This window comes from Bubalus bubalis, chromosome 4 (assembly GCF_019923935.1).
Source record: "Bubalus bubalis isolate 160015118507 breed Murrah chromosome 4, NDDB_SH_1, whole genome shotgun sequence".
Classification (NCBI taxonomy): domain Eukaryota; kingdom Metazoa; phylum Chordata; class Mammalia; order Artiodactyla; family Bovidae; genus Bubalus; species Bubalus bubalis.
In genome coordinates, this window is record NC_059160.1 from 9512310 (window position 1) to 9536465 (window position 24156).

At 54.4% G+C, this 24156-nt stretch overlaps 1 protein-coding gene across 1 annotated transcript; it reads left to right on the top strand.

Moving 5' to 3' along the window:
• The first annotated feature begins 227 nt into the window (after positions 1-227).
• Positions 228-22507, top strand: NPTXR (neuronal pentraxin receptor). Its single transcript, XM_045165508.1, has 6 exons — positions 228-309; positions 368-1479; positions 13659-13884; positions 14803-15050; positions 17713-17892; positions 18251-22507. The coding sequence occupies exons 1-6, from the start codon at positions 228-230 to the stop codon at positions 18473-18475; spliced, it is 2073 nt and encodes a 690-aa protein (XP_045021443.1). The 3' UTR covers positions 18476-22507.
• Positions 22508-24156: the final 1649 nt, after the last annotated feature.

The following is a 24156-nucleotide window of genomic DNA, read 5'->3' on the forward strand; positions in this document are numbered from 1 at the left end:
GCTACCTTCTGAGATCACAGGGGAAAAAAATTTTTTTTTTTTTTGTATGGGGAGAAGGGGAGTCACCTCTGCTCTTTCGAGGGGTTGGGGTGGGAAAGGACGGTTGGGTGGCCATAGTATAACTAGAGGTTGGGTCAAAATCTCCAGTCCCCTCCCCCTAACACTAGCCTCTTTCCTAGCTCTCCCTAGGCCCACCCAGCTCCATTGCATAGTCTGGGTCCACTCAGATGCATCTGAGCTCAAATGCTGCTCCAGTGCATACTAGCCGCGTGACCTTGGACAGCGACCTGACCCCTGTGGGCCTCTTTTGTACTGGGAACGTGTCCACGGTGAGGCTTAATTGTGATCAAGCCCCTGGATCTCTCAGCACAGAGCCCGGCGTGGAGAAAAGCTCCCCACAAGCTAGCAGACGGCCTGGTGGGCTCGGAGAAGGGGCTAGAGAGTCGTGGTGGGGCGGGGCAGGGGTCGCCCAGGAGTTCCGCCGCCCGGCCACCAGGTCGCCGCCCTCTGCGAGGCGACGGCTGCGGGCAGAGGCTCCCGGTGCCTCCCCCGCCCCTCGCCGCATCCCGGGCGGCGCCCCCACTCGGCGCCCGGCACGGAACGGGTGCGGGGCTGGGCCAGGGCCGGCCCGGGGGAGCCGGCGGGGCGGGGCCGCCGCGCCCCGCTCCCCCTCCCCGCCGCCCGCCGCCTTCTCCTCCTCGCGCCGCCGGGGCTCAGAACGGCGGCAGCAGCGGCCGCGGCCACAGCTCCGGCTCCGGCTCCGGCTCCTCCTGCGCCCGGGCCCCGCTCGGCCCTGCACGCCCGGGCCCCGCGCCCCGACCCCGCCGCCGCGCCTGCCGGGGGGCCTCGGGCGCCCCCGCCGCCCGCCTCACGCTGAAGTTCCTGGCCGTGCTGCTGGCCGCGGGCATGCTGGCGTTCCTCGGTGCCGTCATCTGCATCATCGCCAGCGTGCCCCTGGCGGCCAGCCCCGCGCGGGCGCTGCCCGGCGGCGCCGACAACGCCTCGGCCGCCGCCGCGTCCCCGGGCCCGCAGCGCAGCCTGAGCGCGCTGCACGGCGCGGGCGGCTCGGCCGGGCCCCCAGCTCTGCCCGGGGCGCCGGTGGCCAGCGCGCACCCGCTGCCGCCAGTACCCCTCTTCAGCCGCTTCCTGTGCACGCCGCTGGCCGCCGCCTGCCCGTCGGGGGCCGAGCCAGGGGACGCGGCGCCGGGCGAGCGCGAGGAGCTGTTGCTGCTGCAGAGCACGGCGGAGCAGCTGCGCCAGACGGCGCTGCAGCAGGAGGCGCGCATCCGCGCCGACCAGGACACCATCCGCGAGCTCACCGGCAAGCTGGGCCGCTGCGAGAGCGGCCTGCCGCGCGGTCTCCAGGAAGCCGGGCCCCGCCGGGACACCATGGCCGATGGGCCCTGGGACTCGCCCGCGCTCATCCTCGAGCTAGAGGATGCGGTGCGCGCCCTCCGGGACCGCATCGACCGCATCGAGGTGAGCGCCGCGCCGCGCGCCGTCGGGGACCCGGCCGGGGGTGGGAGGGGCCGCTCGCGGGAGTCGAGGGCATCCCCGGGTCCCGCGGCCACCGCCGGCTCAGGGACCCTGGGGGCGGCGGGCCGCTCTCGAGTCTCTGAATCTTGGGTTTCCGTCTGTGCAAAGGGGATGGTTGGACCTTCCTCCCAGGGGAGAAGGGAGGAGTCAGGTAGGACCGGAAACTCACACTGCGGCTCAGGGAACACGCGGGAAAAGCTCGCTCCAGATCCTTTTTCCTCCAGGCGCCTCTGTAAGCCTCAGTTTCTGAGTCTGTAAAATGGGTATAACGGTGCCCACTTGTAGTGTGGATTCATTAAAATGTAGATATGTGAAAATGCTCGGCACGTACCAGGACCTCTTTAAATGTCCGTTTCATTTCCTTCTTTCAGACATCCCCAAAGCAGCACCAGCCACACACTCAGTCCCCTGTGATCAGGAGATAGGAGGGCTGTCTGAGGGACTTGGGGTCGTCCTCTCCTGCAGATTCGCAGGGAACAGTGTCTCATAAACCGAACCCGGATGCGCCTCACCTTCTGCACCCCTAAGGCCCCCAGCTGGGCTCGGACCGTGGACATGGACAGCAGAAGCTCAGATGGCTCTAGCTCTGCCAAGATGCCTGGAAGCCGGCCGCTCTGGGCTGGGGGCTGAGTGGAGAGTAGGTCCCATCTGGGTTTGTCCCCCTCCAGTCACCTTTTTCAGATGTTCCTGTCTCAGGCTTGGAGTCCGACATGAGGGGCTCGATAGAGGCAGTCCACCCTTGGCTGTCCTGTGATCCTGGACCAGCCATTTCTCTGAAGCTGCCAGACCCCTGCCTCCCTCTGAGAACCTATTTGGAGCCACCTGGAGGGGGAGCTGGACAAATTAGTCAGGACAGACATCCAGGAGACCCTGACCACTCCCAGCATCCATGACTTCCAGACTGCAGGGAAGGGGTTTCACAGCAGAACAGGATCCATGGAAGGAGCGGGCAGAATGAGGCCCAAGCACTGGCTGCCCCCTTTATTACCTCCCCCTAAACCGAGTGCAGCTGGTGAAGGGGGGAGAGTGGCTGGAAGAAAGGAAAGGCAGGGACTCTTCCCTCTCCATGGCTCTCTCAGTTAAATCCCTGGCGGAGCAGCACAGGAGATGCTGGTGTGGAAGCCTGGCCTTACCCATGGCCCAGTGGCCCTCCAGAAAGTCTGTGTGGTGTCTGCACCCACCCCGCAGGGTGTCAGAGCACAGCCAGGCAGCTATCACAGCCACCCCCAAACCTGGAGTTCAGAGACCTCCTCACAGAGAAGACCTCCTCTAACAGACTTCTCACAGAGGTCTCAATTTGAGTGACCGCTGTTTTTATCATTAAGTTCTAATATTACTAATTTTTTTAAATAGCCAAAATTTAAAATGAGAACAAATCCTCCATTTAGGAAATAGAGTTTATTAATGTAAAAATAAAAAAATCTGGTCGTCAATCAATTTCTTCTTGCCTGCCCTAGCCCCTGCCCCCACACCCAGATGGCTCCCGTGGTTCCTCCCACGTCTGGGGCTGGCAGGGCTGGGCTTGCCCTGGACCTGTTCCCCCAGCATCTGTGCATTTGGCAGGGTGGGCTCTCCTCCAGTTAGCCCGCTGAGGTTGGGAGGATCCTAGTGGCTGGGGTTCAGCACCAGGTCAGCCTCCTGGGTGGAAGAAGTCCTGCTTCCCTGTACGCATGTCTGCTTTGTGAGTGCAGGGGACAGGGAGGGGGTGCCTGCCCACCAGGACTGCCTTCTGAGCCTGACAGCAGCCAGAGCCAGTCTCTTTGGGGTGTTTGACAGTGGCTGGGACTTGGAGCCCAACGGACTCGGGATCAGACTACTGGTCTCAACTCATGCACCTTTCAGCCACTGACTAGCTTCCCTCTTCCCTTCTCATCCAGAAACCTCAAAAGGATGCCCTTCAGGGTCTACTTTATCACCACTAGTGTCTCTTCCACCTTGATTTGCCGGAAATACTCATGGTGTTGAGTTGGTAAATTGAGCAGGAACATTTCAGTCCTTCTCTTGCTGGTCGCCTCTCTGACATCTGACCCCATAGATCATTCCCTCCTACAAACCTCCATGCCCTGGGCTTCTAGGTACCTCTCACCTGCCCCTCCTCTCTCCTTGCTTCTCTGTCCCCTCTTGGGTCCTCCTCCTTTAACATGTGCACTCCTCCAGACCCTCCTCTTGCTCTCCCTGGCAGAACTCAACCACACCCTGAAGCTTCCAACACCATTCCACCATACTGCCCCCAAACCAACTTTGTCCCCAGCCCAGGTTTCTCTCCAAGCTTCAGATCAATAGATCCAATTGTTTCTTGAGCACCTCCCCCTGGGCATCCCACCAGCCCCCTCCCTTCATCATGTCCCAACCTGAACTCAGGTCCTCTGCCAACTTGCTTCTTAGGTGTACCCCGAGAAGCCATGCTTGGCTCCTTTCTCTCCCTCCTCCTCCCCGTCAGCCTCATTTCTCTGTGGATGCTTGCAGCAGCCCCCTTGCTGGTCTCCCACCTGATCAGGCACACCCCTCCATCCATCCTCCTCCAGGCCACCCCAGGGATCTTCCTTAAGCCCACCATTGGGCTCTCCTGTGATAGCAGACTCCAGCCTGCTCCCAGCCTGCCATTTCATTTCCAACGTGTCTCCCAGTTCCTCCTTCTTCTGCCTAGATTACCCCCAGCTTATCTATACTCATCATTTAAGTCTGCTCTGAGGACACCTCCTCCCAGGGGTCCTCCCTGATTATACTCTGTCCCTTTCCTGTCCCCACCTCTGCTCCTCCCCACCTCTCTGCATCACCCCCTTTCCCACCCCACTGGACTGACTGCTAAAAGGGAGGAAAGGTCTCTTTGGCCCACCCTCTGCCTGCAGACCTCAAGCTGGAGTCACATTTGAGGGCTTAGGAGAAATCATTTGTCTTGTGTTTTTATCTTTGTTGTTGTTAATTGAAAAAATGTCAAAAGATTTGAGGGGAGAATTACATTTAGTTCCACCATTTTATTCATTTTTGAAGCCCTCCCCCTTTTGGTCCTTTATCAGAATGTGGACATTGTTTCCGAGTTGCTGGGGTTGCTGATAATTACCATTTTAATGATGGCTGTAAGATCCTGGATCCAGCTCAGCCTCCTGCATCCATCAATCCTTCGGCTGTCTCCTGTTGCTGGAGATGTAGGTTGTTTCTAATTATTTTTTCTTCTGGATGCTCATTGCAGGATTGATTTCATGCAGATAGTTGTTTTTTGTTTTTTTCTTTTAAAGTCAATTGAGTTATTTCTTTAGGCTGAATTCCCAGGAGTGGTGTTACTGGGTCAGATGATATTGACTTTTATGGCTGTGGCCAAAAACCACTTTCCAAAATGGCCATTTATGTGGCAACCAGCCATGTATGTATGTTGCAGTGTTATGTTTTTGTACTAATTTATGTGTAAAATGGACTTTCTAAATTGATTTAAGTAGCAATTCTTTGACATAAACCACATTCTTAACCCTATGTGGCAAGCTAGTGGCCTCTCCTCATCTTGGGGTGGAAGTGATGAAAAGGAACACCCTGATGATAGTCACAGAGGTTCCTGGACTATTATAACAATTAGAGCTCACATTTACTGAGAGCTTACCATGTGTCAGGTGCTGAGCATTATCTCATTTAATCCTGATAAAATTTCCATGAGGGAGGACGATTCTATCCGCCTTTAACAAATGAAGAAACCAAGGATCAGAGAGGTTAAGAAACTGGCACAAGGGGACACAGCATTGGAGCCTGGATTTGCCTCTGTCAGTGTCTGGCTCCAGAGTCCTTGTTCTTCATCATTAACTCTAGGTCCATCTGAGAGATCAGGCCTCAACTTCCCCCAAGAGAGTGAGGAAGACGGGTGAGGGAAGTGCCTCTTGTGTAGTAGCCTGGACCATTTCCAAATCAGAGCATCTGGAGCAAGAGTGATGAGGACCAGTCCTCAAAGGTTTGTCCTGATGGCTGACAAGATCATCTGGAGGCCAGAAGCGATAAATAACAACAAGTAACATGTATTAGGCACTTAGTGCATATTAGCTTATTCAGTCTTCAGTCCTATGAAGCAGCCTGTACATATTCCCATCTTACAGATAAAGAAATGGAGGCTCATAGACTCTGGAGAAACCAGAGGGAGCTAAATCACCACCTGCCCTCCCTACTCCCAGCTTCTGTTTCCCCTCCATAAAATGATACAGTGGGTAGATGCTCCCTAACCACCTTGCAGCTCTAAATATTCTCTGAAATGGGAAGACTGTATGGCATAAAGTTGAGCTCTTCTTGCTTGTGACTTTAATCGCTTTCTCTCTCTGGGCCTCAGTCTTCTCATCTGTAAAATGGGTAGAAGGAGGGGCTGGGTGTGGTTCAGGCCCTTTGGGCTCCAGATTCTGAATTCTTGGGCAGATGTTTCCTGATTAGGAATTGTCATCTGTGCCCTGGAGGCCTCTCCTCCCTGGCAGGACTCCCCCTGGGAAAGGAGACCCCTCCTGCCTTTTCCAAGCCTGGCAGGAGCCACTTGGGCAGAAGACAGGGAGGGGCTTACGTGTGACCCTTTTTTTTAAGGTGTATCTTACATTCAAGATATTTAAGAACTCACATATCATACTTTAAAAAGACACAGATTTTTTAATGTATTTATTTTTAACTGAAGGATAATTACTTTACCATATTCTGTTGGTCTCTGCCATACATCAGCATGAATCAGCCATAAGTATACATATGTCCCCTCCGTCTTGAACTTCCCTCCCACCTTCCCCACCACCCCACCCCTCTAGGTTGTCACAGAGCACCAGTTTGAGCTCCCTGAGTCACACAGTAAATCCCCACTGGCTATCCATTTTACACATGGTAGTGTGTATATTTCCATGCTACTCTCTCAGTTCATCCCACCCTCTCCTTCCCCCACTGTGTCCACAAGTCAGTTCTCTATGTCTGTGAAAAAGACGCAGATCTTAAATGTACAGCTGCATGAAAATATATGTATGGGCACACCCATGAAGCACCATCCAAATAAGAATCAGGACATTTCCAGCACCCTAGAAGGCTCCTTTGTGACCCCAAAGTCCAGGCTTCCCCAGAGGTAGCACGATTCCAGTTTTCATCGCTGTAGATCAGTCTTCTCTGTGTTTGAACTTCCCTCAGGTCAACTCAGACAAGCTGCAGCCCTTCATGTCCGGTGTCCTCGCTGCACGTTGACCTTCAGTCATGGCATATGTGTGTCAGTGGTTTACTTTTCACTGCTGTGTAGTGTGTCAGTGTGTGGAAACACTTTACTTACCCATTCTCTGATGGAAGGACGTTTGGGTTGTTTCTGGCTTGGGATTATTACAAATCAAGCTGCCGTGAATGTCCTTGTGATATCCCTGGTTGGCTAAAAGTCCTCATTTCTCCTGGATGTATCCCCAGGAGTGGGATGCTTGGGTTCCAGGAGAGGCATATATTTAGCTCTAGGAGGCTCTGCCAAACGCTTTTCCAAAGTGGCATCTAAGTGTTCGCACGCCCACCTGGTGTGAAACTTGTCAACCTTGCTGTGGTCATTTTAAAGACACTCCCCATTCTGGTGGGTGTGTAGTGGACTCGTCGTGGTTTCAATTTGTATATCTCTGGTGACTCATGATGTTGAGCATCTTTTCTTATGTTTATTGGCCATTTTGTGAAGTCCTTGCCTGTGGGAGGTGGACCGAGGTCAGGGGCTGGTGCACCCCACCCCCCGAGTGACAAGGCCATCGGGTTTCCCCAGGACAGTCAGACACTTGATCCCCACAGAACTTGAGACAGGGATTGAGGCAGCCAACCCGAAGTGGAAGCTCTTAGGTGCTCCCGCCCACCCCACATTTGACTCCAGGGGAAGCTGAGGCTCAGAGAGGCTGAGTGACTTGCCCAAAGCCAAACAGCATGTTGAATGCTGAGCCAAGATGACAGCTAGGATTTTCCATGAAAATGGGCTGAGGGTGGGGTCCTCAGTCTCTGCTGCAGATTTTGGCCCAGGGCCCAGAAGGTATGTGGGCAGGCAGGGCCAGGAAGGGATTTTGTGGCAGCTTGATGGGGAGTATGTGAAGGGAGAGGAAAGGGGCCTGGGGTTGGCGTGTCTAGTCGCTTGCTCTGAGGCCTCAGAAGAGGGTGTATGGACAGACCCTCACAGAACTGCTCCCCCTTCTCCCGACCTCCCCTCTTGCTTGCCGACTGCCATGACTTGGCACCCTCCGTGTACAGAGGTCCATTTATCTGTTTTCCATTCCAACTGCAAAGTGGCAGTGGGGACCAGGACAAAGATCGGTCTGACCTCTGCCACCTGCTCTCCTGCCCCTCCCCTGCCAGGGTGAGATGGAGACAGAGAAGCCTGCCAGGCGGGCTCCTGGGGAGGAAGTGGGGAGCAGGACGCCCCCTCTGAAAGACCTTCCCTCGACTCACCCCGCCCTCTCTGCCAGCCTGTTCTGAGAGCCTTACAATTTAGTCCCACAAGAACCATGGGATTGTTACTCTCCCCATTTCACAGATGAGGAAACCAAGGCTCATAGAGGTTAAGAACCTTGGCCAGGTCACTCAGCTGGGATTTCAGTCCTAAGCAGTCTGGCTCCCTGGCCCACATCCCACTCAGTTACTACTCACTATGCTCTTCTTGGTGGCTCAGATGGTAAAGAATCTGCCTGCAATGTGGGAGACTCGGGTTCGATCCCTGGGTTGGGAAGATCCCTTGGAGAAGGAAGTGGCAACCCACTCCAGTATTCTTGCCTGGAAAATTCCATGGACAGAGGAGCCCGGCCAACCTCAGTCCATGTGATTACAGAGAGTCGGACATGACTGAACGACTGACACTTTTTTCACTTTCATGCTCTCCTGCCTCTCAATAATAGGAAGGAATAATAATGGTTATGACTCTCTATCAGCCATTTTTATATACCAGGCTTTACGTATTTTGTCATTTTTGTCATTACATATATCCTAAGATGTAGATATTATTATTCCCATTTTACAGTTGAGGAAACTGAGGGTCAGAGGAGTTGAACAGCTTGCCCAGGGCCACAGATCCAGTCAGTGGGGAGGCTTGTCTGACCTGAGAGTCATGCTGGTGCCTGTGCATCATGTTGCCACAGCACATGGGTACAGATGAATGAATGAATGAACAGAGTGAGGACTTGCAGTCCCTCCAGAGATACCCTCGTTCCCTCTCCCTCTGGAGCATCTTGGCTGAGGCGTCAGGAAGCTGCCATCTGGTGAGGGTGAGGAGGCACTGGCCAGAGGAGGTGGAATGGGGGCGGGAAGAGTGTTCTTGGCAGAAGGAACAGCATGTGCGGAGGCCCAGGGGTGAGAGGGAGTTAAGGACAGCTGGGCCTTTCAGTTGGAATGTTGGTAGCCTCTAGGGGTGTGTAGTAAGGGCTGAGAGTAGAGGGGCAGGGTATCGATGGTGGGAGAGGAGGGCTACTGAAGGGTGTAAGCAGCTTGGTTGGATTTGCATTGAGCTGCCTGCCTCTCTGGCTGCTGTGTGGAGAAAGGCCAGAGTAGGAGCCTGGGGATGGTGGCCTGGACTGGGGTTGTGGGGGAGGACGAAGGAGCCGAGTGAGGCTGTGGTTAAGATTCTACCCTCAAGACTCTGCTTTTGGATCTTTCCCCCCATTTTTTAAAAGAAAATTACTGGGGACTTCTCTGGCAGTCCAGTGGTTGAGACTCTGCCTTCCAAGGCAGGGGGTGTGGGTTCAATCCCTGGTCGGGGAATTAAGGTACAACTACACCATACACAGCACAGCCAAAACAACTTTTTAAAACAAGACATACACTAAAGTGTAAAGACTACCATCCAAGTCCCCACTGACGCTCAAGACCCAGGACAGTTGCAACTGTTTGATGCCCCTGAGGGCCTCCCCTGTCGCAGCCCCAAGAGAGGGTCCCCGCTGTCCTGAATTTGTATTTATCACTCCATGCATTTCTTTATGATTTTATAAATACATGAGCTGGCTTTGAATCTTTGTACCTTTGTATGAATGATATCCAACTGTTCTTCTGTAACTTGCTTTTTTCCCTCAATATAATAATTAAACAAAAACATCAATGGTTGAAGGTGGAGGAGGATGGGCTCCTTTAAGAGATGTTTAAGGAGTGTTAGTAATAATCATAATAATAGCTGACACATAACCCGTCATTAGCCAACTCTAAGGGCATTATATCTGTTAACATTTCTCCCTGCAGTGCTATGAGCTATTATTTTCGTACCCTTTTTGCTGATGAGGAAACTGAGGAAGGGAGGCTTTCCACACCAGGGTCACTGGGCTGATGGAGCCTGGGTGTGAGCTGGGGCAGACTCACACAGGACTTAGGGGATGGGTCCGTATGGGAGATAGGTGGCCTGACCCACACCACAGCCACCAAGCCTGCTCTCTGCCCTCCTGCCCCTGGAGCTGGGCCCTGTGCTGTCTGTGTGGAGGGGAACTGTGCAGAGGGTGGAGCCTTGACCGTGAAAACCAGCACCTTCCCTCTGCCCCTCATAGGAAAGGAGCAGACCCCACCTGGGGACAAGGTGGCAGGGTCTTCCCCACGCCCTCCCAGCACCAGAGCTCCCCCACTTAGGCAGGTCCCTCCATCCAAGCCCCTCTGCAAAGCTGCCCCGCACCAGGGTCTGACACCACCTGCCAGATCGTCCCAGCCTTCTCACGGCCACTGAAACCTCTTCTGCTGGTCCTCGAGGCAGGCAGGACAGCCAGCACTGTGTCCATTTGGCAGACCAACAAACTGAGACCCAGACTGTCAGGCAGGACCGAAGAAAGAGAAGGGGCTCTGGAGTCAGAAGCGACTGAACTGAGGTCCTGGCTCTGTGACTTGGCAGTGTGTGACCTCAGGCAGATGACTTCACCTCTCTGAGCCTCTGCTCTCTCATCTGAAAAGCAGCCCTCCTTAATTCCCCAGACAGTTGAGAGGGCTTGTGGAATGTTTGCACGGTACTTCCGGAGTGCAGGACTTGGCACGCGGTGCGCGGCAGTGAGGACAGCTGCCTCCGTTAGCATCTTGTTACCGAGTGCTAATGAGCCCAGCACGTTAGCTGAGTTGGACCGGAAGCCTGGGCTCTGGCTCCAGGCCCCACGTACTTCCACCAAACCCCACCCCGGACTCCCAGCACGACAAGTGTGGGTTCCGAGCCCCCATCAGAACCTGCGTGGGGTGATGGCGTCGTCTCCCCACCATCTTGGGCTGGGGGCCCACTTGGCATCAGGCCCGGAGCCCACGCGTCACAGCCTGTGCCCGCAACAGATGGGTAAGTGGGGGGAGTCATGTTCTTCTGATGCAGACATCGGGGTGGGGAGGGGGCCACACGGGATCCGGTGAGCCCACCTCCTCCCTGGCCTTCCTGCCGGCGGCAGAGCTGGCGGCTCTGACAAAAGAACAGCTTGTGTGCCCACCTCCCTCGGCCTGTGCCGTGTCTCCTCGCAATGGCATCTGTGTAAATAGCACTTCACGTCCTGTTCCTTCCTGGCAGGTCTTTCTCCCTCTGAAGGAGGAGGATGCTTTGCGGGAGAGAGAGAAGACTTTGGCTCCAGACGGGTCAGCTTTGCTCAGCCCCCAGAAGGACGTCTCAGTTTCCCCATCTGTGAAATGGGGACACTAAGAGTGCCAACCAAAACGAGTTGGCTGTGAGGATTCATGAAAAATTACCTGTAAAGTACCAAGGGGAGACCTCCTTCAGAGGTGTGCCCCTCATGCCCAAGGAGGCCCAGTGGATGTAGGGACAGTGAGGCTAGAAGGGGGCCCATTCCAGGAGACCCGGCCCCAGCCCTTCCAGTGCTGATGTAGACGGCACTTCGTGAGTTAATTGCCTCAGCCTAAGGTTTCCCGGAAGTCCCACTGCCTCAGATACAATGGGTGGCTGGCCCTGTCACTCCATGAGCTGTCTGTGGTCAAGGAAAGATTCTGGAGGTAGCAAGCTCCCCGTCATCTGATGTATTCAAGCCTCACAGTTTGCACTTTTTCTTCTTCTTTGGCCATACCGCACAGTGTGCAGGCTCTTCATTCCCTGACCAAGGATCGAACCCAGGGCCCCTGAAGTGGAAGCACGGGGTCTTAAACCACTGGACTGCCAGGGAAGTCCCATGCATTCTGCTTTTACAGTCCACAAGGATCTGTAACTTCCACTGTTTCATCCTTACATCTGTCTTGCGGATGGGCAGAGTGGGGCCGGTTGTCCCTATTTTATAGAAGGGGAAACTGAGGCTTTGTGTTTAGTCAGCACCAGAGTCAGGATTCGTGAGCACCTGGGGAGTTCCAAGGAGCCCTCCAGATAGTGGACAGTGAAGATTCATGTAATAGAGTGGGGCCATGTGTACTGAGCAGTTCATCCATCCGTGCCCCGCCCCCCTCACCTGGGCTCCCCACCTGGTGGGCCAAGCAGGCGTCTGCATAGGTGGATGGCTGTGCCCTCCGACGTGGGACACTGGGGGCATACAGGTGGCCACGTCGGGTCAAGCTGGAGCTCCCACTGTGCGCCATCTTTTAATCCTGACCACAGGCCTGCAAGTCCAACATTCCAAGTCCCCACTTTACAGAGGAGGAAAAATGACCCCAGAAAGATTAACCCACCTGCCCCCCCGTCTCAGGGTGGAGTGGCGGAACCAAGTGTGTGGTCCCGTCACTGTCTGTGGTGGCAGCTCCCTTCTCTCTGGTGCTGAGTGTGGCAGTGACGCTTTGCCTGCACTGCCCTCCCCACCCCCAGCACTTTGAAGCAGGGGACACATTTATCCTCTCATCACAGGGCTGGGGAAAAAAAAAAAGCTCAGAGAGGTTAAGGGACTTGCCCAGTGTCACACAGCAAATGACTGACAAGGTCAGGGCTGGGCCAGTGAAGCTGAGCGGGGTCTCTTATGCTTGCCCCTGAGCTGTGGGGCCGTCCCAATAGGCACAGGGTGCTCAGGGAATGCTTGGTTGTGCTCCTGGTTTTCTGTTTGGCCCACAGTAGGTGCTCAGGGAATATCTGCCCAGTGAAGGAATCATGAGAATTCAGTGAGCTCAGGTCTGGGGCTAAGCCTGTGGTCGGGGCCCAGGGCAGGTGAACTGGGAGCCAGCAGGGCCCCTGGACAGTGAGGAAGCATCGGGCTGTCAGTAGGCAGCATGGAGGAGGGGACAGCGGACAAAGCTTGTCTAGTTTGGCTCCTAGAAGCTCAATGAATTATTCATTTCCTACTCGTCTTCCCATGACGTGTCTACCAGAGACTGTCCCCTCCCAGCATCAGGACTTGTGGCCTCAGCTGCCTTCCTCCACCCCAGAAGGAGTTTCCTCCAGCAGGGGAGGGGAAAGGAAAGACCCCCTGGCTTCTGTCCCAATTCTCCTTCCCACGGGGGTCTTAAGGTGGGCCAAAGGAGGACTCTAAGACACTTTGTCCTCATCCTGGGTGGGATGGGGGTGTCTGAGACCACCCTCGAACACCCTGCTCTAGACAGCAGAGTAAACAGCCTCTGCTCACAGGCATTTACCACCTAATTATCTCCACAACCCTTCTAAATAGTCATCGTTGTGCCACATTGCCTGAGAGGAAGCAAGGGTTCAGAGAGATGGAGGCATTTGCTTCAGGCTGCACAGCAGGTTGGTTCTTGAGCTGGATTTGAGCCCTGGGCTGCCTGCCTCTGGAGTCTGTGACCTTAACCACCCATCACAGCAGCACTGGAGCCCTATTCCAGAAGCCCCCTGGTTTGTGCCCCTGGTCTGCCCAGCACCCACACAGAGTCTTGAACCATCTTGGAAAAGTTTGGCATGTGAGTAAGTGATGATCAGGATAGCCCGCCTCTTCAAGGACCCATCAAGGTTCTGCCTTTCAGTGATGAAGGGCTCGGCAGTAGCTTTCAACCCCAACTGCACATCGGACCCTCTGGGGGACTTTTGCAGCTCTCCACTGCTGGCCCCCATAGGCTGAGATGTCCCGAAGACAGGAGCCAGCCTGCTGTCCACTCCTGTCACACACCAGCACTGGAGACAGCCTGCTGCTGCATACCCGGTGCACGTTCACTCCCTCAAGCAGGCACTGCCATACCATTCTACGTATGGGGAAGCTGAGGCTCAACAGGGGTCACTCAAGCAGGCCTAGTGGACATCTCTGGGACTTTGTCTCTTTCCATCCTCCCTCTGACTGACTTCGAATGTCCCTTTCTCTGTCCTTGAGCAGCAGGAGCTTCCAGCCCGAGTGAACTTCTCAGCCGCCCCAGCCCCTGCACCCGTGGTGCCCACTGCCCTGCACTCCAAGATGGATGAGCTGGAGGGGCAGTTGCTGGCCAAGGTGCTGGCGCTGGAGAAGGAACGCATGGCCCTTGGTCACAGCAGCCAGCAGCAGCGGCAGGAGGTGGAGAAGGAGCTGGACGCCCTGCAGGACCGTGTAGCCGAACTGGAGCACGGTGGGTCCTGGGCCCCACAGAGGGCATGGTGGGCGAGGGCATCCTTGGTCCTCGGATGGTCCTCGGGGTGGCAGATTCACTCAGAAAACGTTCCCCAGAGGTTAAAGCTAGATAGGTTGGTGGGAAGAGTCTGAGAGAGAGAGAATGATTGAGCTGTTTTGCCACCGTTACCAGTTAGCATTTTCTGGCTCATTTTCACCCACTGTATTCTGGGGGTGGGCTAAGTACTTGATACTCCAGCTGGTTTAATCTTCACAGACCATACAGGGGTGGCTCTGTTTATTATCCCCTAATAATTAATAAGGCTATAAATAAATAAATAAAATTTACAATATTTCTTTTATTATAATTATTAAATTATTATATTTATACATGAGTATAAGCAAATATTTATAAATAAATAAGGAAAATAAGGCTCAGAGAGGTCAAGTGACTTGCCCAAGGTCACACAGCTAGTAAGTGGTGAATCTAGACCTTAAATCAGGTCTGACTCTAAAGTCCTTGCACTTAACCACCCCCCACAAGAGTACCTTTGCCACCAAAATTTTGTCATTTGTTTAACACCTGGGCCTGGCACCACAAGGGTCATAAAATCATGGCATGTTGGACATTGTACAGGTGTGAGCGTGAGGAAGCCTGGCTCTGCAGTCCACACCTGTCACCGGCTTGCTCCGTGACCTTGAAAGTTCACTTCCTCTCGCCAGGCCTCATTTTCCTCATCTGAAAAATAGGAATTTAGGACTTGTGAACTCTCAGGGAGCTTTCATCTTTTAAACTTGGTGAGGACCACCCTTGAGGCTTATAGACAAGTTGAGGTTACCAGGGGGCTAGTAGCCCTCATGCTGGAGTGTGCCCTGCCCACCGCTCCAATCCGTGTCCACTGACCCCCACCGTGTTCGCCTTGCTCACCCCGCTCAGGGTCCTCAGCCTACAGTCCCCCAGATGCCTTCAAGATCAGCATTCCCATCCGCAACAACTACATGTACGCCCGCGTGCGGAAGGCGCTGCCGGAGCTCTACGCCTTCACCGTCTGCATGTGGCTGTGCTCCAGGTCTGGTGGCACTGGCCAGGGCACCCCCTTCTCCTACTCGGTGCCCGGACAGGCCAACGAGATTGTGCTGCTGGAGGCGGGCCACGACCCCATGGAGCTGCTGATCAATGACAAGGTGAGTGGGGGCTGGGCAGAGCCAGAGGGATGGGGGTGAGGCAGGGGGGACCCTTCCAGGAGCATTTGCACTGCACTGGTCCCAGACGGGCAGGGCCTTTCCATTCTCCTGCTCAGCAGAATCAGCACACATGAAATGCCTCCAAGATGGATGAACCCATGCCAGGCTGGGTTCTGGGAATTCAAGATAAGCCAGACCTGGGGCTGATAGGATAAGAGCTCCTGTCCAAAAGAGGCTGCCAATGGTGGTGTGCCATTTACAGAGGAGCATGTGAGGATTGCAGAGATTAAGAGACTTCCCCAGCAACCCGGCTGTGGGAGCAGGACTGGAAGTGCTTCCTACGGCAGGGCACCTCCAGGGCCCCCAGGGTCCTGCTCATTCTCCTGAACAGAGAGAGAAGCAAATGGGGTCCCAGGACCTCTCTCGGGAGGGAGGTGGAAGGAAGGGTAGAAGAGCTGGTGGATTCTTTGTCCCCCTCCCCCTGGCAGTCAGCCCCATGCCCCTCCCCTCACGTGGCGAGTAGGCTGGTGCCATGGTCAAGCTTTGGCCTGAATGCTGGATTTGAATCCTAGTTCTGCCGCTAACCCACTGTGTGACCTTCAACTAGTCACTTACCCTCCCTGTGCCTCAGTTTCCTCTTCTGTAAAGCAGGAATAATAATAACCTCAACTGTACATGGTTGTGGTGAAAATTAAATGGCTTAAATACATGTGAACGGCTTTGAGCAGAACCTGGAGTTTAACAAACTTGGATAAATGTGCCCCATTTTTATCATTCAGAGTCCCGTGCTAGTACTTTACCAATATTATCATCCTTGACGCAACAGCCCCAGGAAGTAGACACCCTATTATCTCCATTTTGCAGATGGAAAAGCTGAGGTTCAGTGAAGGCAAATAACGCACCCTGGCCACAAAGCTGATGAAGGGGTGGTGATGTGATTTGAGGGTCTTGGGCTCCACTGTTCTGCCCTTGGGTCACCAATCTTCCCTATGCCCAGGACTCCCACCCCGTCACCACTCTCCCAGGAGTGGACAGGGCAGGACAAGCTGGGGAGACAGGGGGAGTGATGTAGCAGGGACATGGTGATTAAGGGGGAAGCAAGGTGAGCATCTTATCACGCCATTCCCCGCAGGTATCTTCCCCAGCCTGACATATTGCTTTGGGTCTTGATGGCATGCTGGTCTTTTGAGATGCCCTGGGAAATGCAGAGAACATATATTGCACCCACTTGTAACCAGCCCACAGGCACACAGAGCTGCTGGGAGTGGCTGACACCCAGCAGAACCCTGCTCAGCAGGAGGTGCCTTTCATGGTGTCCTGGAGGAGGAGGAAAGGGATAGGCCCAGGGGACAATGAATTTCCCTTGTGGCCCAGTACACACTTACCCTCTAAGTCCATCAGAGAGTAGCTGGATGACATCTAGATCGTGCTACCCAGTTCCCCTTCATAACCCCCCTGGCTGCCATCCTTGGCTCTGCCCATGGTAGTAGTCACTTCTAGTATAATAGAAGGAATTCAGCACCCTGGACAGGGCACAAGGCAGCCCAATTTCCTGACATTCTGGTGCCTTTTGATTACCAGCCTCACAAGCTACTCACAGTTCTCATTTTATTCCAGCCTCTAATCCCTTGCCCCTGCTGTGCAAACCGACCCCCTCCCCCAACCTTGGTTTGCCTTACAGTGGAACTTCCAGAGTTCATTATACTTCCAGATGTGTTTAGATTTCACATCTTCTGTTCCCACACTCCTCTCTGCCTCTGGGCCTTCACGGCTTCTGTGTCTCCCACATGGCCCCTATGTTACTCTGTCTTGTGATATTGTCCCTGAAGTCCTCCCCTCCTGTGCAGACTCAGCTCATTTTAGGACCGGATCCATATCCCCCGGTGTCCAGAACAAGGCCTGGCATCAAGTAGGCCTCAGAGAATATTGTAATAAATTGTGATCTCAGAGAACCTGGGAGATGAAAGAGCCCTTCGGGAGCCCCAAATCCACAAGCAGCAAGTACCTTTCATCTTACAGGCCAACTCCAATCAATCAGCAGTGCCTTCCAAGAGCACTGCGATGAGAAAGATTCCGAGGGTGAGTCTAGGCTCATGATTGATTAGCCATGTCTGCCTTGGGTGGAGTAGGAGGCAGAGGTGGCTGCATATTTGCCATCCTTTGCCCAAGCCCCTGACTTTATGGATGAGGAGACTGAGGCCCAGGGAGGAAAGACCAACCTCCCCAGGGTCCCACAGGGGGTTGTGGTTGGCAGTGCTCGGCCTCCAAGTACAAGGCTTGTTCCATCATTCCCAGCACTTCTTGAGCCCAGCTGTGTGCTGGGCACTATGTGAGATATTCAGGGAAGGGAGGCTTGTGAGATACGTCTCCCACCCAGCGTGACCTTACAGGCCTGTCAGAGAGTGAATAAACTACTTAGAAACAACCAAAACCCAACACTGAGTAGTCCCTTGTAATCTGAGTGACGTGCCTGATGATATTGCTACATTGTGGGGAAAGAGGAAAGAGTGGCTGGAAAGACACTGGGCGGGGAGGACAGGCAGGGTCAGACCTTGGGTCAGACCCTGGAAGGAGGGTCACTGGTCTCCCCATCCCCCATCCCACTGCTTCAGCCTTGGGGCTTGTGGCACCTCTGACCCGGGGCTGGGGGACCTGTTTCCAGGTGGCCCAGTTGCCCCTGAGCCTGAAGGACAATGGCTGGCACCACATCTGCATCGCCTGGACCACAAGGGATGGCCTGTGGTCTGCCTACCAGGATGGGGAGCTGCGGGGCTCTGGTGAGAACCTGGCCGCCTGGCACCCCATCAAGCCTCATGGGATCCTTATCCTGGGCCAGGAGCAGGTAAGGGTCAGGGTGGGATGCAACTAGATATCCCACCCACTCCAGGCGCCTCAGGAGGAGGGGTAGGCGGAGGGTCCCTGAGAGCACAGAAGTGAGCACTCAGTCTGACCCAGCCATTCTGCAGATGGGCAGACTGAGCGAGACCGGCCCAAGGGGCAGGGCCAGAACCTTGGGGCGGGACTAGGACCTTGGGGCGGGGCTAGAACCTTGGGGCGGAACCAGGACCTTGGGGCGGGGCTAGAACCTAGAGGGGTCGGGGCTTCAGCAAGGACAGAGTTTTGACTCACTGAGCACCTGCCTATCTTTTCTGCTCCCTCACTCCATGTCTTTCTTGTTTCTTTCTGCTCTTTTGGTCCAGGATACCCTAGGCGGCCGGTTTGATGCCACCCAGGCCTTCGTGGGTGACATTGCCCAGTTTAACCTCTGGGACCACGCCCTGACACCAGCCCAGGTCCTGGGCATTGCCAACTGTACGGGGCCACTGCTGGGCAACATCCTCCCATGGGAGGACAAGCTAGTGGAGGCCTTTGGGGGTGCAACGAAGGCCGCCTTTGATGTCTGTAAAGGCAGGGCCAAGGCATGAGGGGCCACCTCGTCCAGGGGCCCCTCCCTTGCCTGCAAATTCGGGGACCTTCCGGGGCGGGAGCACATTCCCTCCTTAGCCTACCCACACGCACACTGGTCTCCTTCTTTGCCCCACTCCTGGCCATGCCTCCCGTTTCCCCCACCTGTACCCACACCTCCAGAACGCCCTGCCCTTGATGGCTGTCCCCTGATCCCACTTGAATGGGGACAAGCAGCTTGAGTCAAAAGGTCAAGCCTGGGGTGAGTCCAGGGCCTGGCAGGGGGTGCATCGCAGTACCCATGACTCTTGCCCCACCGCTGGCACTAGAGTGGAGCCATCTCCCACCCCATGTCCCCTTACCCATCAACCACAGCTGATTCCACTGATCTCACAGCACCATCCATGGGGCTGTGTACAGGTGAAGGGCCCACTGTCTCAGTGGCAGGGATGGTTATCTGTCCCCTTTCCTCCGTGAGGCAGGCGTGCCCCCTTCCTCTTCAGGGCCATTTTGGGCTGTGGAGCTGTCCCCCAGCTGAGAGAGAATGATAGAACCACACTGGAGACTCAGACTCACCCCCTTCCATCTTTCCACCAGCTGCCAGTCATGGGCAGGGGAATCTTGATGAAGCTTCTCCCCCCCAACCCCCACCCCCACCTGCACCCTTTCTTCCTCCTCTTTCCTTGTTTCTTTGTGTGCTGAATGGTTGCTTTGAGTGTTGGTTCCATGCCTGGCCCAGCCCCACCTCAATTTCCAGGATTCCCTTCCCAGCTCCAGCCTGGAGGGTTGGGGACCAAGATCTCAGGAGGCCTACCATGGCTGTGTCCACTGGCATGGTCACCTTGCCCCTTCTGTGACCAGAACAGGGCCTGGAACACTTCAGCCTGGGCTGGGGACAGCATGAGACAGAGGGGACAGCATGGGACAGAGGCATGTGCCCCAGGAGACCCAGGCTCTGGCAGAGCCACAGTACTGACCCGCTCTGCATGGCCCTGCAGCCTTTGGGGAAGGAAAGAAGCAGAGAGGGCAGGGAGAAGCACGGAGTGGCGTGCAGAGCTCTGGACGAGAAGAAGGAGCCCCTGGTTCCTGGTCTCTGCTGCCGGCCTGCTGTGTAGTCTGCTGTCAGTCCCTGCTCTCCACTGGCTGGCCGTCCTCATTTGTGAGCTTTGGTCATTTATGAGAGCTCTCCAGATCAAAAGTAGGATGGTCTATGATTCCAGGTGGATAGGGTGGGACAAGCCTGAGAACCTACCTAGATGTCAAGGCGCATAGCAAGGGCAGGCCCTGGGACTGGGCAGCAGATGGGATCTGGCTAGGCATGGGTCAGGGTCAGCAGCTGGCTCCAGAGAGTAAAGGGCAAGGGGAAGGGTCAAGGCAGACCAAAATCATACACAGATTGTTAAGGTCAGCTCTTCTGGATCACCCCCAACCTGCCACCCTTGCCCATCTGAGTGTTTCAAAGGGCTAGTGGCTTACCTGGGCCCTACCCTTGAGTCCCCACCGGCTCCCCCAAGACAATGGAAGAATATCAGAGCTGAGAAAAGCCACCCAGTCTGACCTCTTGTTGCTCATATGAGGAGGAGGTCAGAGAGGGCAAGTGACTTGCACAGGATCACACAGCTCAATGGAGCCAAGCTAGGACTAGAACCCAGTGCTCTTTCCCCCACACCATACTCCTTGCCTGTGAGAGTCTTTTGAGTCCAGCCTAAACCTAACAGGATGGACATTTGAGGGGCCAGAATGCTTTCCAACATTCCAACAATGCTTTCCAACACTGGACCACTTTCCTGTATGAAACATACAGACATCTTGGCATTCCCACCCCCGATCCCTGGAAGGTAGGGTGGGAGAGATGTGATCTCCTGGCACTCTGGCAGGAATGGAGAGCTGAGAACACTGGGGTCCCTCCCCAATTACCTACCGGGTGTCTGGACAGATGTTGGCTACTTAAGTCAGATGGGTACTGGTGGCATTTTGTTCCTTTGGTTCCCTGTCTCTGCTCCCCACATCCACTTAGCCTGAGGCACGATGCCCAAGCTACAGACTGTGGGGCGCAGGGCCATGGAGGCTTTTCCAAGACTTGTTGCTTCCAGCCCCCAGATCCTCATTTCCATTTCAAGAGCGCAAATAGACCATTCACCACTTCCAGCCCTACTACCCCTAGAAGGAGGGATGGTGCGCTTTAGCCAGAACCTGCCGAGATCTAGTTGCCCTGGTAACAGCCAATGACATCAGCCCCACTGCTGGGTCAAGCATCTCATGATGACATACGCTGTTGCTGGGGTGACGGCGAAATTTGGAATTTAGATTTCAGGAACACTGGGCTTTATTGGGTTCATGTTATTGTCTTTGAGGGAGCAGCTTTTGTGGAGGCCTGGAGGGGAAAGAAAGAATCTTAGGAAGGAGGTGATAGAACTTGTTTGGTCACTCGAGCCCACCCAGAAACATTGTCCCAAGTCCTTTATGCTTTGTCATGGTGATCATGAGACTTCTGACCTGTGCTGAATCACCCTGGTCAGCCCTCCAGAGGGAACAGGAACAAAACCAGAGATGTTGCCATGTAGGCTCTGAGTCTGGGCCATCGGTGAGTGGCCTGGGTACCTATTTACATTCCAGAATGATGACTGTCCCAAGTCCCCACTCCTCCATCTACTGATTATCCTTCTTTGCTGAATGCCTGTTATTTGGACTCCAGCTTTGACCTTCAGCTACTCCCAGGCACAGCCAAAAAGATGGGGAGGAGAGAGGTGCTCAGCTGCGTCCTCGAACTACTCCCAGCTGAAAATGAGGCTGGACCCATGTCTGTTACACCCTTGTAACCTTGCCATGCTGGGCACCTCACAGGGATCAACTCATTCACCCTCACAACAGTTCTAAGTAGGACTGTTCTTAGTCCCATTGTACAAGTATAGAAATGCAGGCCCAGAGAGGTTAAGTAACCTGCCCATGTAAATCAACCCACAAGTGATGGAACCCAGCATTCAAAGCCGGTGACATCCAGGGCCCACCCTTCAGCCTGAGGGGACAGGCGCTACCATTGCCTGTGGAGTGGGATTTGGCTATCTACTGCTCCTGAGCCTGTTCACCCTGACCCAGAGGAACACAGAGGTGAGGGATGGACTGGCCCCTGGGCCAGAGTCCCCTTGAGTGAGTCCAAGGGAGGGTTCTTAGCCCCTTCAGGGAGCACGTCCCTGTGAGGGGTGCTCACAGCCCAGCCCTTCTCTCACTGGCTGGAGTTTCCAGGACAGCTGAAGGGAGAGGAAGCTGGGTGTCTCCCAAGAGTCCCAGGCTGCAAAGGGGAGAGAGCTGACCCTTCTCAAACCCCTGCTTTGGGCCCAGCCCTGCGCCAGGTGCTTCACAGCTCTTATCTGCCAGACTTTCCCACCTTGTGGCACATGGCACCCCTAACCAACATCCCAAGAGGCTGATCACCTTGCCACATTTGTGCAAGACCTGGACCACAGGTGTGGACAGGAAGGGCTCCGAAGCCCTCTTTTTACAGATGAAGATGCCAGGGCCCAGGGAGGATGAGCAGTCTTCGGGGTTACCCAGCCGGGATACTGGGAGACCTGAACCCAGCTTTCTGACTCTGCATTCAGTGCTCGCTCCATGATGCAGTGGTCCTAGCCCCCCCTCAAATGAGTCCCCTCTTCACTGTGTTTCCCAGCATCCTTGCTCTGAGCAAACCGGGGAAGGGACACCGCCCCCCAAAAACAGATGGATTCATTCTCTTCACCGTCTTTGTCCCAACTGCCTGCCACTCCTAACCCGTCCCCCTGGCCCCTGACCCTGCTGGGTGGGGAAGGGGCTCACATGGGCCCAGGCTGAGCAGTGAATGAGCATGTCGAGCTGTCAGACTCTGTGAAATTAGTGCATCCTACTGGCAACCCGCCTCCCCGATCCTGCCTGATTTTGTACATAAAGTGACATGAGATGCAACATGTGTACGTATGTGTGTGCGCGCGCGTGTGTGTGTATGTTATGTCATGGTTTTTGTTACTTTTTGTTTTTGTAAATTTGAATGTCCAAAATAAACGTGATGTTTACTCTGAGGCTCTTCTTGCAAAGGTGGGGCTACCCTGGGGGTACTGGGCAGGAATGAAGTGGCTACTACTTGGAGCAGGGCAGTAGGTAAAGACAGAGGGAGTGCCACCCCACTATGCCCAAGCCTCACCCAACTCCACCTGTGCCCCCCTAACCTGACAGGCTCTGCCAGGTCCCAGGGACAGACACACCCCTGTTTCCAGGATTTCTGCAGGAAGGATGTAAAGAACACGGGTCCCACATGGAAAGTGTCCCAGTTCTGATAACTGGGCTTTGGCCTCATTCCTAACACCTCATCCCCACCTCGTGCCCCAGTTACGGGATCCCAGTTCCTGACTTGTTCCCTGAGACCCAATCTGCCTGAATTACTTGCCTGGGTCCCCAGAGCATCCCTTGGGGTCCTGGGGAGATGGGGTGGTGGAGTGGGAGGAGCCCTGTTGTATTTCAACGGTCTACCTGGACCCCTGTGACTTGCGTCAGAGACTAGACTGACTCTCAGCGTCAGGGTCTGCTACCCCCACCCACCCCTCCAGGGCTCAACCCATCCCTGAGAGGTCTTGACTTGGTCCCCAGCTCTCTCCGTGCAGACCACCTCAGGGGCACAGCCTCCACCCTCCTGCCCCATCAATATTGTCACTGCTCCTAGTTAGACCTTGTCCTCAGATGGTCCCTGGGAAATGCCAGGGGGCCAGTCTGGGGTTACAGGAAGTCACACCAGCAGAACAGCCTTCTCAGGCTTTCCCAAAGTTTCCCAAACTTCCAACAAGAGGAATTCACCCCCATGAAGCAAAGGGTATAGCTGGAAGCAGCACTTCAAACAGGAAAACCATGTTTGAAGTGCACTGAGTAATCTGAAAATCTCCTGTGCTTTCTGCATTCTACTCCAGAACGAATCCAGATTTGTTTTAAAACATTGCTTTTCATTACTTAGCACTGAGCAAAATGAAGCTGCAGGCAGATTTGCTTTGTTTATCCTCTCTTCCACTGGTTTACCTACAACACCCTCTTTCCCTCTGTCCCACTCAACTGGCACCATCCAACTGCGGTTAAATCCCGCTGTCCACCTGCTTCCTGCCAGCACCTGCACATCTGAACACTGATGGGGAAAAGCCCAGGGCTCTGATGTGCGCTGACTCTCATTTTACATTCATGGTCAGAGGTCTCCAAGGGGCGTTTCTTCCTTTCCAGCTAGGAAATTCTCTCTGGAGGAAGACAGCATCATCCAAACTCACATATTTTTGCCACGTGAGGTCTGGCAGTACATAAGAAATGATCAGACATATCTGGAGACAAAACTGAATGACTGAAAATCAAGAGTGAAAAAAAATTTTTAAGGGCCAATAGCCCTACACATGTGATAGAGTTGCATGGAAGTAAATAAATACACTATATTCAAGACAGGCACATATGAACACATCCACACACATCCACATGAGTACAAGGAAAGCTGTGGAAATTGGAATAATAGTGTATCAATGTATCTTGGTAATAAAATTGTACTATAGCTTTGCAAGGTGTTACCACTGATGGTAACTAAAAAGGGAACATAGGCTCTTTCTATTATTTCTTACAATTTAATGTGAATCTATAATTGTCTCAAAATTAAAAGTCTAATTTTAAATAAATCTCTATAGGAGATTCTTATAGTGGAGTTATG

What these genes read in the sequence shown, in the direction of transcription:
- NPTXR (XM_045165508.1), top strand. Translation starts at nt 228, where the DNA reads ATGCATCTGAGCTCAAATGCTGCTCCAGTGCATACTAGCCGCGTGACC. An exon ending in GACCCCTGTGGGCCTCTTTT is followed by an intron (nt 310 to 367) that starts GTACTGGGAACG and finishes TGGATCTCTCAG; the next exon opens with CACAGAGCCCGGCGTGGAGA. An exon ending in ACCGCATCGACCGCATCGAG is followed by an intron (nt 1,480 to 13,658) that starts GTGAGCGCCGCG and finishes GTCCTTGAGCAG; the next exon opens with CAGGAGCTTCCAGCCCGAGT.